Raw genomic sequence first — 12,737 nt, forward strand, 5'->3', positions numbered from 1 at the left:
TAAAACTGAAGTTTATTCTTCAATCAGGGGAAACTAGGGGGGATTATGTCAGCAAAACCAGAAACAAATCAGACTTCCTCTAAATCCCTCAGGCCAAACACACAGAAACACACCACTTTATTGTCAGTGTAGATCTACTACAATTCTCTATACTCTATAAGATCAATCCTTTTCCTTTGGGCACCTTCAATCTTGTCATGTTTGCATTTCAGACAAAAACACATAGGTCTCAATTAGAGAATACATTTTTTTCCCAAACCCAGACAGAGCTTATGGAGTTTTGCTGAAATGTAGAATTTTTATCCTCCAGACTGATAGTTATTCTGACTCTCACGGTCTGAGCAGAGTACAGAATACAGAATACACTGGGCACCAACTGATGCAATGTTCTTTTCTGAATAAATGATCTTAGAGGCTACTTTATTTTTGATATAGGCTATGGTCTATAGATCCCCTCAGAGACCAAAATACCTCCCTCCTCATCAACACTCTTCTCCAACTCTCACCCTCTTCCTATGCATCTCTCATCTCTCACTCCTACCTTTCTCTCCCCTCTTCCTCTTTCCCTTTCACTTTGTTTTTACTCCATTTTCCATTTCCCAGAAATCAACAAGCTCAGCCTCCTCAGAGGCTTCAGAAACCTGCCAGTCTGTCAGCGAGTGCAACTCTCCCACGGCGGTTAGTACTGCATGCATCTAACCAATCTACTTGCTTTATTGAACACACACACATGCAGTCACACACACAAGCACTGTGCCATGCATTTCACCCGATGTTATCTATAGCTTTAAGAGGCATGCAGGCTCTTCCTGACAGCCACAGTCTATTCATGGATGTTGAGCACTCTGACTTGTCTGTCCGTTCTGCAGTTTGGCTCATGCTCATCCTTCGGTACCTTCCGCCCTGCTTTCTCACACACTGGCACCATCAGACCTCTGTCTGTCATACTTCCTGCGTCCCCCACATTTAACCACTCCCCCGGATCCAAAACACCCTCACCCACATCAAAGATTCCTAGCTGGAAGGTTTGTTTTCATTTGCAATTTAACTTTTTTTTTTCTTTCTTTTAAAACTGTGTTGCTTCTTTGCCTCTTGTGTTTTATTGCCTTCATGCACATTAATAAGCAACAAGATTAACCTCACAGTCACCATTTTGCTGTTGCTCACCGAGCTCAGTTTAGCAATATTTGCTAAACTGAGACCGCTTTATCATTTAACAACACTGGCATAGCTTGGTGCCCATCTCTACATCTGCATCTAACCAGTTCATCAGCCAAACCGGCAGTTTCTGTGTTTAACTGAATTGCACGACTGTTGGGCGGCAAACACTGAAGAGAGGCGCATATTTAGGACAGTCTTCATTGTTCCGTCTGCTGCTGCAGGACTGGGCCAAATCCTGCGAGCCATCACTGGCCAGCACTCTGCAGCGTAGGAGGGAGTCTATGGATAAGATGAGAGAACCGGAGGCTCCGCCCAGTCCACTGGGGTATTCTGGGATGCATCCCGATGATCCACACCGAGCAAGAATGGGCCCAGGAAGCATTGCAGCCAAGGTAAGAAGTTCTCATGGGGTAAAGATGTAAATGTCAGTATATGAATTTTAGAATGTTGTGAACTGCATATGTAAATGTATGCTAATCTTTATGTATTTTCTATCTGCCTGTGTGTGTGCTTCAGCATGGTGAGGCGCTCTCTCCGGCAGCCAGTACTCTGGCCATGGTCCTGACCAGAGGCCTCAGTATGGAGCAGCAGAAGAGCAGCAGGGACTCTCTGCAGTACTCCAGCGGCTACAGCACCCAGACCAACACCCCATCCTGCTCCGAGGATACCATACCTTCCCAAGGTAACCCGTCCTTAACAGTTCCTCAGGGTCAAACATACATGGTTAGGCCATTCACGATGTTTACGTTACTCACAAATCGCATGGTATATCAAATGTTCTTATGGATGAAAATGTCATTGCTCTTTCCAAGGGTGTACTTGCATCATTAAGATTTTATATAATCATATTAATGCCATAAAATATTCCTGAAATAACAGTAAGATTGTTCTCGCAATAGTTTTCTTGGACAATACATTGTCTTTATACATTTCTGAAACATACTTGTGTATTTTGAACAAGATATGATTTCTTCAAGACATCTCCCTCAAACAAAGTTGTTTTCTGTATTCATTATTATTCAGAGGAAAGATATAGATGCTCATGACTCACTTTCACCTCAGGTTCGGATTACGAATGCTACTCTCTCAATGGGGATGCTGACAGCGAAGGACAGGCAGACTTTGACAAGTCCTCCACCATCCCACGCCACAGTAACATCGCTCAGAGCTACCGCCGCATGATCCAGACCAAGAGGCCTGCCAGCACCGCAGGTCTGCCTGCAGGTAAGACCCTGCAGGGCACTACAAACGGCGCAGGGGGGAGCAGCTCCGCAGTCATCACCTCAGGGACGGCCACCATTCGCCGGACGCCATCTTCCAAAACTGGGGTGAGACGGACGCCATCCACAACTGGCCCCATTCCCATCCGGCCCCCCATCGTGCCGGTTAAGACCCCCACAGTGCCAGATTCCCCGGGCTATGGCAGCCCGTCACAGTACCATGCCGGCAGCGAGGAGTTTCTGTACGGTGATGACCCAACTGCTGGTGACTACATGAGGGCTTCTCCAAAGCGGATGAGCCTCCCCGACACAGCCTGGGGCTGTGGAGGAGGGGCGGACAGGACCCTTTACACCCAGCAGGCCCTGGGCATGGCTGCCCACAGCGCTGAGGAAGACCCTCAGCTCGCTGCCAACCGCCACAGCCTGGTGGAGAAGATAGGGGAGCTGGCAGCCAGCGCAAACGCCCTCGGTGAGGGGAACTTCTCTTTCCACAGCCCACTGCCAGGGGATCCGGCTCGGTGTGTGCCGCAGGAGCCGTCCTCCACTACCCAGGAGGACAAGGATATGCTGGTGTCTATACGCCGGGGAGTGAAGCTCCGCAAGTCAGTGACTGATGACAGGTCGGCTCCCAGGTTCTTTCGGTAGCTGTCGGAGAAGAAGGCTGTGAGGAGGCAGTCGTGGTGCCCTTATTTACAAACTGAAGCTTTGTAGTGGGATGAGACAGCACTCATGTGACACATAAACTGAGGTACAAGTTATAAAGAGGATGTAATGTGGTGAATGAAGGCCAGTTCACAGAGTAAAGAGTGGACAACGTTAAGTCAATTCATGTCTTGTATGTATTGCGTACGTACAAAGTAATCCATATTCTTTTGGTTTATATTCTTCTCTTTTGTTATTGTCTATGGGCTTTGCGGCTGTGCTCTCTGCTCCCTGTGTGACTGCTTGTTTCAGCCCAATTTGTTCCCTATTGCCCCAGTGATGAGGATTTCACTGCTGTAGGGATCGAATGCTTTGTGTCTTTGTTTTTCTTGCTCTTATGATTATTATAATATTGTGCATTTCTTAATTAACAAAGGCCGTCTGTCAGCAAAAAGTGATGGGCACAGTGCTCTGTGAGCCTGTTTGTATGTTGTGTTTCTCATCATTACTGTACAACTACCGTATTACTGTTTTTGTTTAATAAGATGAGCAGCAGCTGTGTAAGTCATGTAAAATAGAAGCAATATGGCAGTGCTTTTATTGCTGTACTGTACTGTCAATATATTCTGCAATTAAACAGGCTTTATACTGTTAAATTGCTTGATTGTCTTTGTCAAAAAGGTATACAGAAACTATTTCATCCATTGTGCAAACAATGCAGACCATTTCTTGGTTTTAGGTATTCACCAAATTGTATTAGATTACCAATATATGTAAATCTATTTTTCCATTTTTTAAATTTTCATCTCTTTAGATTTATGTAACCATAATTTTAATTAGAAATGCATTCCTTCTGAGCTTTCTCTACTTCACATTTTATACTGCACTTAAACTTAGTATGTTATGATTTGTGTAGTAGTAGCAGCCTACTGTAATCTTTATTTTCCCAGCGGTCTGTGTGCGGTTGTTTTATCTGAAACCCAATTCAATTAGTTTTTCCTGGTAATTTTCTGCTCAATTCACTATAACACTGCCTGCAGTTGTACTATTTACAACACTGCACTGAAAACAGAGGGGGGCGCCAGAGCCCCTTCACTGTGGCCGAGCTAAATGGCGCTAACAGGAAACAGAAATGGAAGATATCAACATTACGGGCCGTTTCTCAATCTCGAGGATGCTGATTTGGTAGCCGCGTACTTCCAAGTCACTTCCTTCAGAAACGAAGCAAGTATGCTTCCAAACCACGGCTTCGGAAAACGAAGAAGAATGGAACAGGCTAACAAGTGTGCCACTCTCTCCACGGTTTATACATCACGATGTCTATCTAATTATGAACTTGCTTTACTTTCACGGAACACATTTTTGGTGATAACAAATGTAACAAAGTAACATATTTACCAACACAAGTTCTACGCCGCTACATACTTACATTTAAATGTGTGCTGCGTCGGTTCAGCCATTCTCCGCAAGGTTTTTTTTAAATTGGTCCGTGCGCAAAGCATTGTGGTCAGCCTCGAAATTTCGCCCCAAACCAAGGACGCGGCCTTGGTGGAATTCCAAGTATTCTGGAGATTGGAACAGTACTTCGGCGGCACTCGATGACGTAGTATCCTTGAAATATTGGCTTGGAAGCCAGTATCCTCGAGATTGAGAAACGGCCACAGTCTCAGTAGACATTTGGCTGGCAGGAGAGATGAGCGATAAATGGGATGAAAAAGAAAGAAAGAAAGACGGTAAGCACGTCTCACAGTTCACAGCCTCCAGAACAAACCACATTCATGTTACACCATATGCACCAACAAGCTAGCATAGCCTACTCTTGTTTCAAAAGCACAACAAACATGGCCAAAACTGCAGGCTACCTCTTCACATTAATGAGGTCAACTGCAAAAATAAACATTGTACGTAAACTGTCCCAGAGATGATATTGTTCAACAGTATAGGCTAGTCCACATTATAGGTAGAAGGGGGGAAAAGGTGGAAGAAGTACTCAGTTCTTGTATTTAAGTAGGTACCAGAGAAGAAATACTCTTTTATAAGTGAACATTCAAAATGTTATTCAAGTAAAAGAACAAAAGTATTAGCATCAAAATATACTTAAAGTGTCATAAGTAGGAGTAGTCATTATGCAGATCTGCCCATTTCAGAATAATATATGTTCTATGTTTTGATTATAATTATTGATGCCTTAAAGTGTTTATCAAAGGTGGTAAAGGTGGAGCTAATTTACATTTCCTTAGTATAATGCAGGGTAGACTGTGAATTGTACTCCAGGTGTAACTAAAGTCTTTAAGTATAGATTTTATTTGACATCATTAATCCAAATCTGTAAAGTAACTAAAGGTATTAAATACGTGTAATCTAGTAAAAGTACACTATTTACTTCTGAATTGTAGTGGGGTAGAATAAGGCAGACACAACATTGAAATACTCAAGTAAAGTACAAGTCCCTCAAAATTGTACTTAAGTGCAGTGCTTGAGTAAATAGTTACTTTACACCACTGGAAGCAGGCTATTTAAAATGCATATTCCCTGGAATGTATTATTCTTTAAATGATTGGTCCTGGGAAAACAACTTATAAATTGACTGTGCAAAGCTTTTTACCCCCATGGACAACAGTGATGATAAACAATGGTTCGTTTTCTGGATAACCGACTTATATTGGAGTGCACTACTGTGTGTAATATGTGCATGAAGTCAATTTAAAATAACTCTTAAGAAGCATGATAACAGTAAACCTTGGACAAACAACAATAGAGTATAAGTGGAGGAATGAGGGTGTTTTCAAGACATATGAATATTGGTGCCCTATTTTAATCCCTGTGAGTCATCCCTGATAGAGCTCGCTGATATAAAAATAAAATTGGAGGCTGAGAAGGTCTGAATAGGACTACATTATAAAAAAATCAGACAGTTGGATCCATTGGGCTATCTATAATGAGGGCTGGATGGTTCTTGTTTTGGTCCCATGAGTAAATATATAGCAGGACCATCACAAGTGAAGGAATGAATAAATCTGCCTGGCATAGGAAGACTCAACATCATAATCCCCCCAGCCTCATAAATAGCTCATCATTGAATTTACACTATTAGCCTTGAACTGGCCAAGTAATGGAATTTGGCTGGGGCTTGCTTGGATAATTAACTGAGAAAAGAATTTAGGAGTTTGGTTTGAATCCGAGTCTATGTTCTCACTCTCTTAACTGTGTTTCAAAGAGAACATCATCACTGCCAAAACAATCTCACCTCTTAGTTGGGTAGAGCGGGACGGAGAACAAGCTCTGCTAATTTTCATTTTCTTCTCTTTTTCCATGCCTTTTGATGATGTGAGGAATCTTTTAATGTGCTATTAGGGAGCCGTGATTGTCGGAGGCTAAGAATGAGATAGTGTTCAAATCAATGAATGTTTCTTTGTGTGCTAATCACTTGGGCAACCCCGGACTACACTAATCAGAATGTAGATATAATAAAAGCACTCCTCAGACAACATTTGGCCCTGAAGTTTGCGCATTTCTTCTTTTTTTTTATCGAAACAACAGGCCATGCATTAATCATGAAATTATTTTTGGCTTTTTCAGACAAAGTGGCTGCCGTTTTATTTGCTGTTCTGGTTTTGCTTAGCCTGTCATTGAACAAACCTCAGCTCTTATGAGATGTGACATTCTAAGGAAAAGGCTCAAATATGCTGGGTAATTGGGTGGTTTGATTTTGTTGCTGTTTTTCTCACACCTGACATTTTCAAAACCCAAATTCTGAACCAGGTTGCACACGTCGTTCCATAATTAATACCTCTATTAATAAACTGTTCTACAGCACATCTTAAGCACTACAGTAGGTGGTAGGAGCCCTTAGGGGATCACAGATCAAATCTAATTAGCCGTACCTAATACATGTGGGAAATGTCTTTATATTTATCCAGCTCCTTTAAATGCTTTCTGCCTTCAGGTAGTGATGAGGGGAAATGTCCTGAGGGGCTCGTATACAAAGGAACGCGATGATGAATGTTACTATAGAGCTGTTGCTCCTGTCGTGCTGTTGCCAGAAATGTCTCTTTGCAGCTCTTCAATGGGAACATGTGGGGTAAGATTTCCGTAAATGTCCACGTTAAATGTTCTCAGACGCATAACAACCAGAGATGCTTAGTCACCCATCGTAATTGTCCCGTCATGCTTTAATAAACTTGCCTTTTGCGACCAATTATTTAATTGACTTTCGGCAAGAACACTTTTTGAAAATACTTTTTAAACACTTACATTTCCTATTAACTGATGCTAGTTCCAAGTACTCCAGACATTATTTGCACCCATTTCCTGTTTGTTTGTGAAGATTGTTCCCCCCTCTGCTTTTCCAGGAAGAATAATGTACATTATGGGACCTCCATCCCCTTAAATCCCATCATCCCTTGTCTCTAAGGAGCATAGAAGCAGCAGTAGAATGTTTTAAATGCTACAAGGCTACAACCTTCGCCTTCAAAAGCTAGGTCTGCCTCTGTTGGAGTGAGGGGAATGGATTCGGTCAATTATTCATTAAGTAAGCATGAAGCTTTCTAATGTTCGTCTGCTGCTCTCTTCACTGAGATTTTCTCCCTTTAATGCCCTGCAGCTCTCACTTATCTGTCGAAGAGGGATGATGAGACTGTTTCATGATATTGTAATATATATTTCATTAAAGCTTTGTTGTTTTTTATGTGGTGTATGTTGGTGTTTTATCTCACAGGATAACTGCTGCAACCCTTAAGTAAACCATCCCTCTCACTCTGGCCTGGTCCTGTGATCGAATTAGCCTTTGCTACAGCTATCTCCCATGCTGGCAGTCACGGTGAATTTTACCATGTGAGACAACATGATAAAAGACAGGGTTTGATTTGCATTCATGAAGCACTTACGAAGTTCAAAGAGAAGTTACACAGAGCAAAATTGAGAGTGCTGAGGCCTCAGACAGTTCACACAGGGTCTATTTTACATATCACAATTTCACCTCTAAATGTTACAAGCGGTCATTTCCCGTCACTAGGCTCCCTGTCGCAGTTTGCTCTGAGGCTATTTTGTTGCACATATTTTTGAAATGCCTTCCCTCCCCGGGTCAGACACCAGCGAGCGTGGAATGGCTCATGTGCTATGGTGACACAGCCCACAGCTTGCACCGCGTGAAAGAAAACAGCGATCAACCAATATGAGCTTTGTGCTCCAGCTGCAGGCTGTGATTCAAAATTGTCTCGGGGCTCACACCGACAGTTACCGGAGTTATTGCCTGAAAAGAACAGTTTACTGCAGAGGGTGGATTGGGCTAAAATTGCAGTGATGGATTGTGGTTACAAATGGATAAGGATCCTTCAGTGGGAGCTTTGATGAGTTTCCAAACTGAATACAGATGTAGCCTATGTGTGTGAGCGGAGGAATGGCATTGAATTACTTGTCCAGCATAACACCACATCCCTCATTGCATATGAATATTGATCCATGCCGGTCTTAACGCAAAGGTTGACATGACATGGGAGACAAACTCGATAGGGTGTGCAGCCGTGCTCTCTTACCCATTATTTTTCTTTTTGATGTTTCAGAGCCTTACTGTCAATGTAATATTTAGTCTCCTGACTTGTCAGAGAAGTGAGGGGAATCAGAAGTGTGCAGTTGGCGGAAATTAGCAGCAGACACCTACAGATTAGGTTTAGAGTGCTCTTGGTTCTAGACAGGGAGATGGAGGGGAGAGCAATCAGGGTGAAGATGTTTCTGTGAACTTTGGTTTGCAAAGACGTAAGAAGCTGTGCATCATTGGCTGTCTTATTCTGACGCAACAGCAATATCATTTATATTGATGCATTACCCTGTTTTTTTCTTCAAGCTGTAAATATTGTGTGCAGATCTGTTTTGCAGGAATGCAGTGCATTGAAGAAGCTTCATCCTCCAGTTCAAAGGGGAATTCAGGTCATGGAATCAGTTTGTCAGACAGACAGGAGGAAGATGAGTGCAGTGCATGAGTGATTCCTCTTTCAACAACAGCTGTCAAAGTGTTCTTGAGCAAGGCAGCCCCAACTGCTTCACTGGAGCCAGTATTAGTTTTTGGACAGTGTTAAAAGGAGGGATGTGTGTTTACTCGGCTTTCCCTGACAGGAAGGATGAGTGATTTTCACTCTATCAACACTCCAAGCTGAGAGCGGATTTGTGTCATACAGCTGGGGATGCTCCTGCTGCGTGCGTGCACTGCAGGCTCAACCGGGCGCGAACAGCTTTGAGGCAGGGACCCTCCTGACCAGCTCACAGGGTGGGGTTCACCGAGGAGCTCCGTCCACTGTGCGCCGCCACGCCCCCGCGCTTGGCGCTGTCCGGTGCTCTGGTGCTGATCGCTGGATCCGAACACAAGCCCCACTGCCTGCAGCGCGAGGACTGCCTGCACGCGGCCGAGCTGCATGGAGCCCAGAGACGGATCTCTCAGAATGAAAGGGCTCTAAGTTGAGAGGGCTATCCGGAAAGGATCATAATGAGGATAACTATGACGGATATGTTTCTCAAGTGTTTCTCTTATCTTTTGTAATGCTTTCTTTGTTAACCCCTCTCTGTCGCTTGGAGGTACATAACTTGCCACCAACATGATTTGGGGTATTTTTTTATGCTGCCTTCTAAAACCGGCTGCTGGATTTCAAACGCAGGAGCGGCTGCCTTTCTTTCACGGGCATGTTTTTGAGAACTCCCCGACTGCTTCCAAAGTGAACGGACTGAGCATTCCGGTGAGGCGCATCAACGCGCAAAAATGGTGCCCAGTCTCCGGGATGCACTTCAAACTGTACGGCAACGGCAGCGAAGATTTCCGCGCCTTTGCCCACCACAAGCGGGGGAATATATTGCTAAAAACTTCCCGGGTTTTAGACAGAGAGGCTCGCTCAGAATACCTGCTGAGCGTCGGGGTTTGTTGCCAGACGTGCGTCTCGGAGTCTGTCGTCTCCCCGGTTGCCACGGTAAAAGTGGACGTTTTGGACACAAACGATCACGAACCGACTTTTCGCAGTGCAGACACCGTGCACATAACTTTAGACGACACCACTGCTCTCCGTAGTGTGGTTTACAGGCTCCAGGCTGTGGACGCAGACAGCGGCAACAACGCAGAGTTAACATACATGTCCGTGCCCAACAATGGCAGTTTCTATGTTGTCCCGAAAACAGGGGAAGTTTTGCTGGTTGACTCAATCCTGGGGCTCCCCTCTAAAGTCAAATTCTATGTTTTCGCCAGAGACCACGGGTGGCCTCCTCTGACCAGTAAAGGTGTTTTGGTTACTATATCTCCACATAGGTGGGCCACGCGTCCTGCTGAATTAACGGGGTCAGGAAGGGGGGCGCGGTGGCCGAGGGCTTTGCTTGACCCGGGCACGGTGGTTTCCCTCAACGTGTCGGAAGACGCCAGCGTCGGCTCGGTCATAACGAGCCTGAGCCCCAGCAGGTTTCCGTCAGCCGCCTACGAGTTGGTTTTCCCGGAGTCAGAGAGCTCCCCGGTGGCCGTGGGGCGAGACAGTGGAGATATCACGATCAGCAGCAGGCTGGATAGGGAGACAGAGCCTGTTCTGGAGCTCACTGTTAAGATTCAGGACAAACGAGGTGTGTAGAATATTCCTACATTAATCCGCACTTAAGTGATGCTGTGCAACACCCCCCCCCCCCCCCTCCCCCTCACGTTCCTTCCCCCCCAGGAATTATTTGCATTGTGAGGATGATGCCCTATTTTAAATGGCCCTGCTGTGTTTGTGCTGCCATCTGGCCCTTCATCAGTGGCCCTTTACAGGCCTCCATCATATCCATACAGGGCTCAGTGTAGCTGCAGCTCATTCCACAGGTGTGCCTTATTATCATACATCCAGACACATACCAACAATGATGATTTTTTTTTTTTACATTTCGAAATATTCTACCAATTTATTATGATATGCATGACATATTTCTTGTGATCAGACATTACAAGCTCATTTGTAGCAGGGGGAGATTGTTTTCCCTCTGTTTACGTTGGAGGGCCTTTGTGAACTGGTTAGGTATCCTTGATTGACAGAGTTTGTGACTGTGAACTCAGTCCTTGCTAATCCTTGCAGAGTGGCAAACCACTGCGACCCTCGCTCCCTCTCATCTGCCAGCATTACCCCTCTAATCCTCCTCTCATTCACGCTCTAGTCCCAGGGATTTGATGTGTAGCACTGCCACAGTCAGACAACCTCTCCAATTCTTGCAGGAGAGATGAAACCAGTGTTGTTTCAGTTGCTCAAGTTTTGTTGTTCTCCCTCCGAAAAGTTAGACTCCCAAAAAAAGAACAACCAGGAAAACAAAAACAAGGAATCGAAATGATTTGCTTTGTAATTGAGCTGCACGGTGTGTGGGAAACAGTGTGTGCAGTTTTCAATTGAATTGCCTGCTGCTGTTACATTGCACAGCATGTTCTAGATTGTAATTGCACGCCTGATTGGGCCACATTCTTGCGATGGGACGTGTGGAGTTTTTTTTAGAGGGAGCAAAAATAGTCCGAATTCTGTCGGGTTTTTCCTTTAATGCACAGTTGGGTACCTTTAATAAGCTGCTCGAGTCTGATAGATATTTAGATACCTCCCTCCATTTTACCTCACTCACCTGCGTGCGTAGCTCTCCTCTCCTGATCAAAGGCATGGCATGTCCTTTATCCTGTGACTACCGCTTTTCTGACAGAATCCTTACATCTGGGAGTGCGAGAGGACAGGCCTTTCTTCTTCTTGTCTCATACCCAATTCCCGCATACACCTCTCTGAGCAAAGGAGTCCATTTTAGCTCGGGTTCTTTATTTTACATTTCTGGAGATTGGACCTAATCTCCCAAGTGAATTTGCTTCTTACCTTTGGATGTGATTTGGCCTTGGCATTGCAATTGTCTGTCTCACAGATAAAGGCGTAGACAGAAAGAGAAAAATATGCTTTTTGTCATTTGTTGAAGGTTTGTTTGTATGCAAGTATGAGACTGCCATACTCAAATTCATCCCAGGTACAATAACAACAGTTTTAATAATGCCCCATGTGTTGCATCGCCTCAACTTATTTCCCCTTTTGTGGACTCACCGTAGCACAGAGCTGTCCGTGCTGCTGACAGTCACCTGCTGAATGTCAAACAGAAAGCAGTCTGCCAGCAGTTCAAAGAACATTCAATTCAGCAGCATTCAGTGCCCACCATAACAGTACGTATGTATATAGAGCTGGACAAAATAATGGGCACCCTCCACAATCCAGAGCCACAGCATGAATAACTTGGCCGCGAAAACCAGTAGAGATCAAATAAACGTCCCAGAGCCCAGAGACAGGTTCAGGTTTTTATTTTTATTGCATCATCATTGTAGGTATTCTACTGAATTGTTGCCTTTCATTTTTACAACACCTTGTGCATACCGTCGATTGCTTTCTAACTTTCTAAAAATCTTACTTCTGATCCTCCTCTTTTTCAACACTAAAATTGCAGCTTCCCATACTTGTGTTAAGGGCTGCAAAAGCCTAAATGGAAACAACTGACATTGCAAAGCATTTTTTTCCCATATATATTTGGATATGTATAAATACAGGAAATCTCACACGATAATGACAAAGTACCTGTTTTTGGACAACATATTTCCTGTATAAGAGAAAAATATCCATATATATTACCCAAAGAAATATCTTTGGTGTCTTTCTGCTGTTCCTCACCCATTTTCAGTTATTGTTGGACGACTGGAAGGCATGCTTT

The 12,737-nt window shown here is 44.2% G+C and overlaps 2 protein-coding genes across 4 annotated transcripts in view; both read left to right on the forward strand.

The window, feature by feature from the left end:
• Nucleotides 1–3,679, forward strand: part of mtss1la (MTSS I-BAR domain containing 2a) — a 28,399-nt gene extending 24,720 nt beyond the window's left edge. For 2 of the 3 annotated variants that reach the window (XM_079679989.1, XM_079679991.1), the window contains 5 exons: nucleotides 604–678; nucleotides 870–1,025; nucleotides 1,383–1,553; nucleotides 1,678–1,843; nucleotides 2,224–3,679. In XM_079679989.1, the coding sequence (XP_079536115.1) occupies nucleotides 604–678; nucleotides 870–1,025; nucleotides 1,383–1,553; nucleotides 1,678–1,843; nucleotides 2,224–3,026 (1,371 nt within the window). In that variant the 3' untranslated portion in view covers nucleotides 3,027–3,679. The remainder of the gene's footprint in view (nucleotides 1–603; nucleotides 679–869; nucleotides 1,026–1,382; nucleotides 1,554–1,677; nucleotides 1,844–2,223) is intronic. The other variant, XM_079679990.1, reaches the window with a different exon arrangement.
• Nucleotides 3,680–9,610: 5,931 nt separating this feature from the next.
• The window catches only part of LOC307040942 (neural-cadherin-like), a gene marked incomplete at its 5' end in the record, with an annotated part of 110,639 nt that continues 107,512 nt past the window's right edge, over nucleotides 9,611–12,737 (forward strand). The window contains one exon of the mRNA XM_079684173.1: nucleotides 9,611–10,610. Within this exon, the coding sequence (XP_079540299.1) occupies nucleotides 9,611–10,610 (1,000 nt within the window). The remainder of the gene's footprint in view (nucleotides 10,611–12,737) is intronic.

Source organism: Notothenia rossii (assembly GCF_949606895.1).
Source record: "Notothenia rossii genome assembly, chromosome: 5".
NCBI lineage: Eukaryota > Metazoa > Chordata > Actinopteri > Perciformes > Nototheniidae > Notothenia > Notothenia rossii.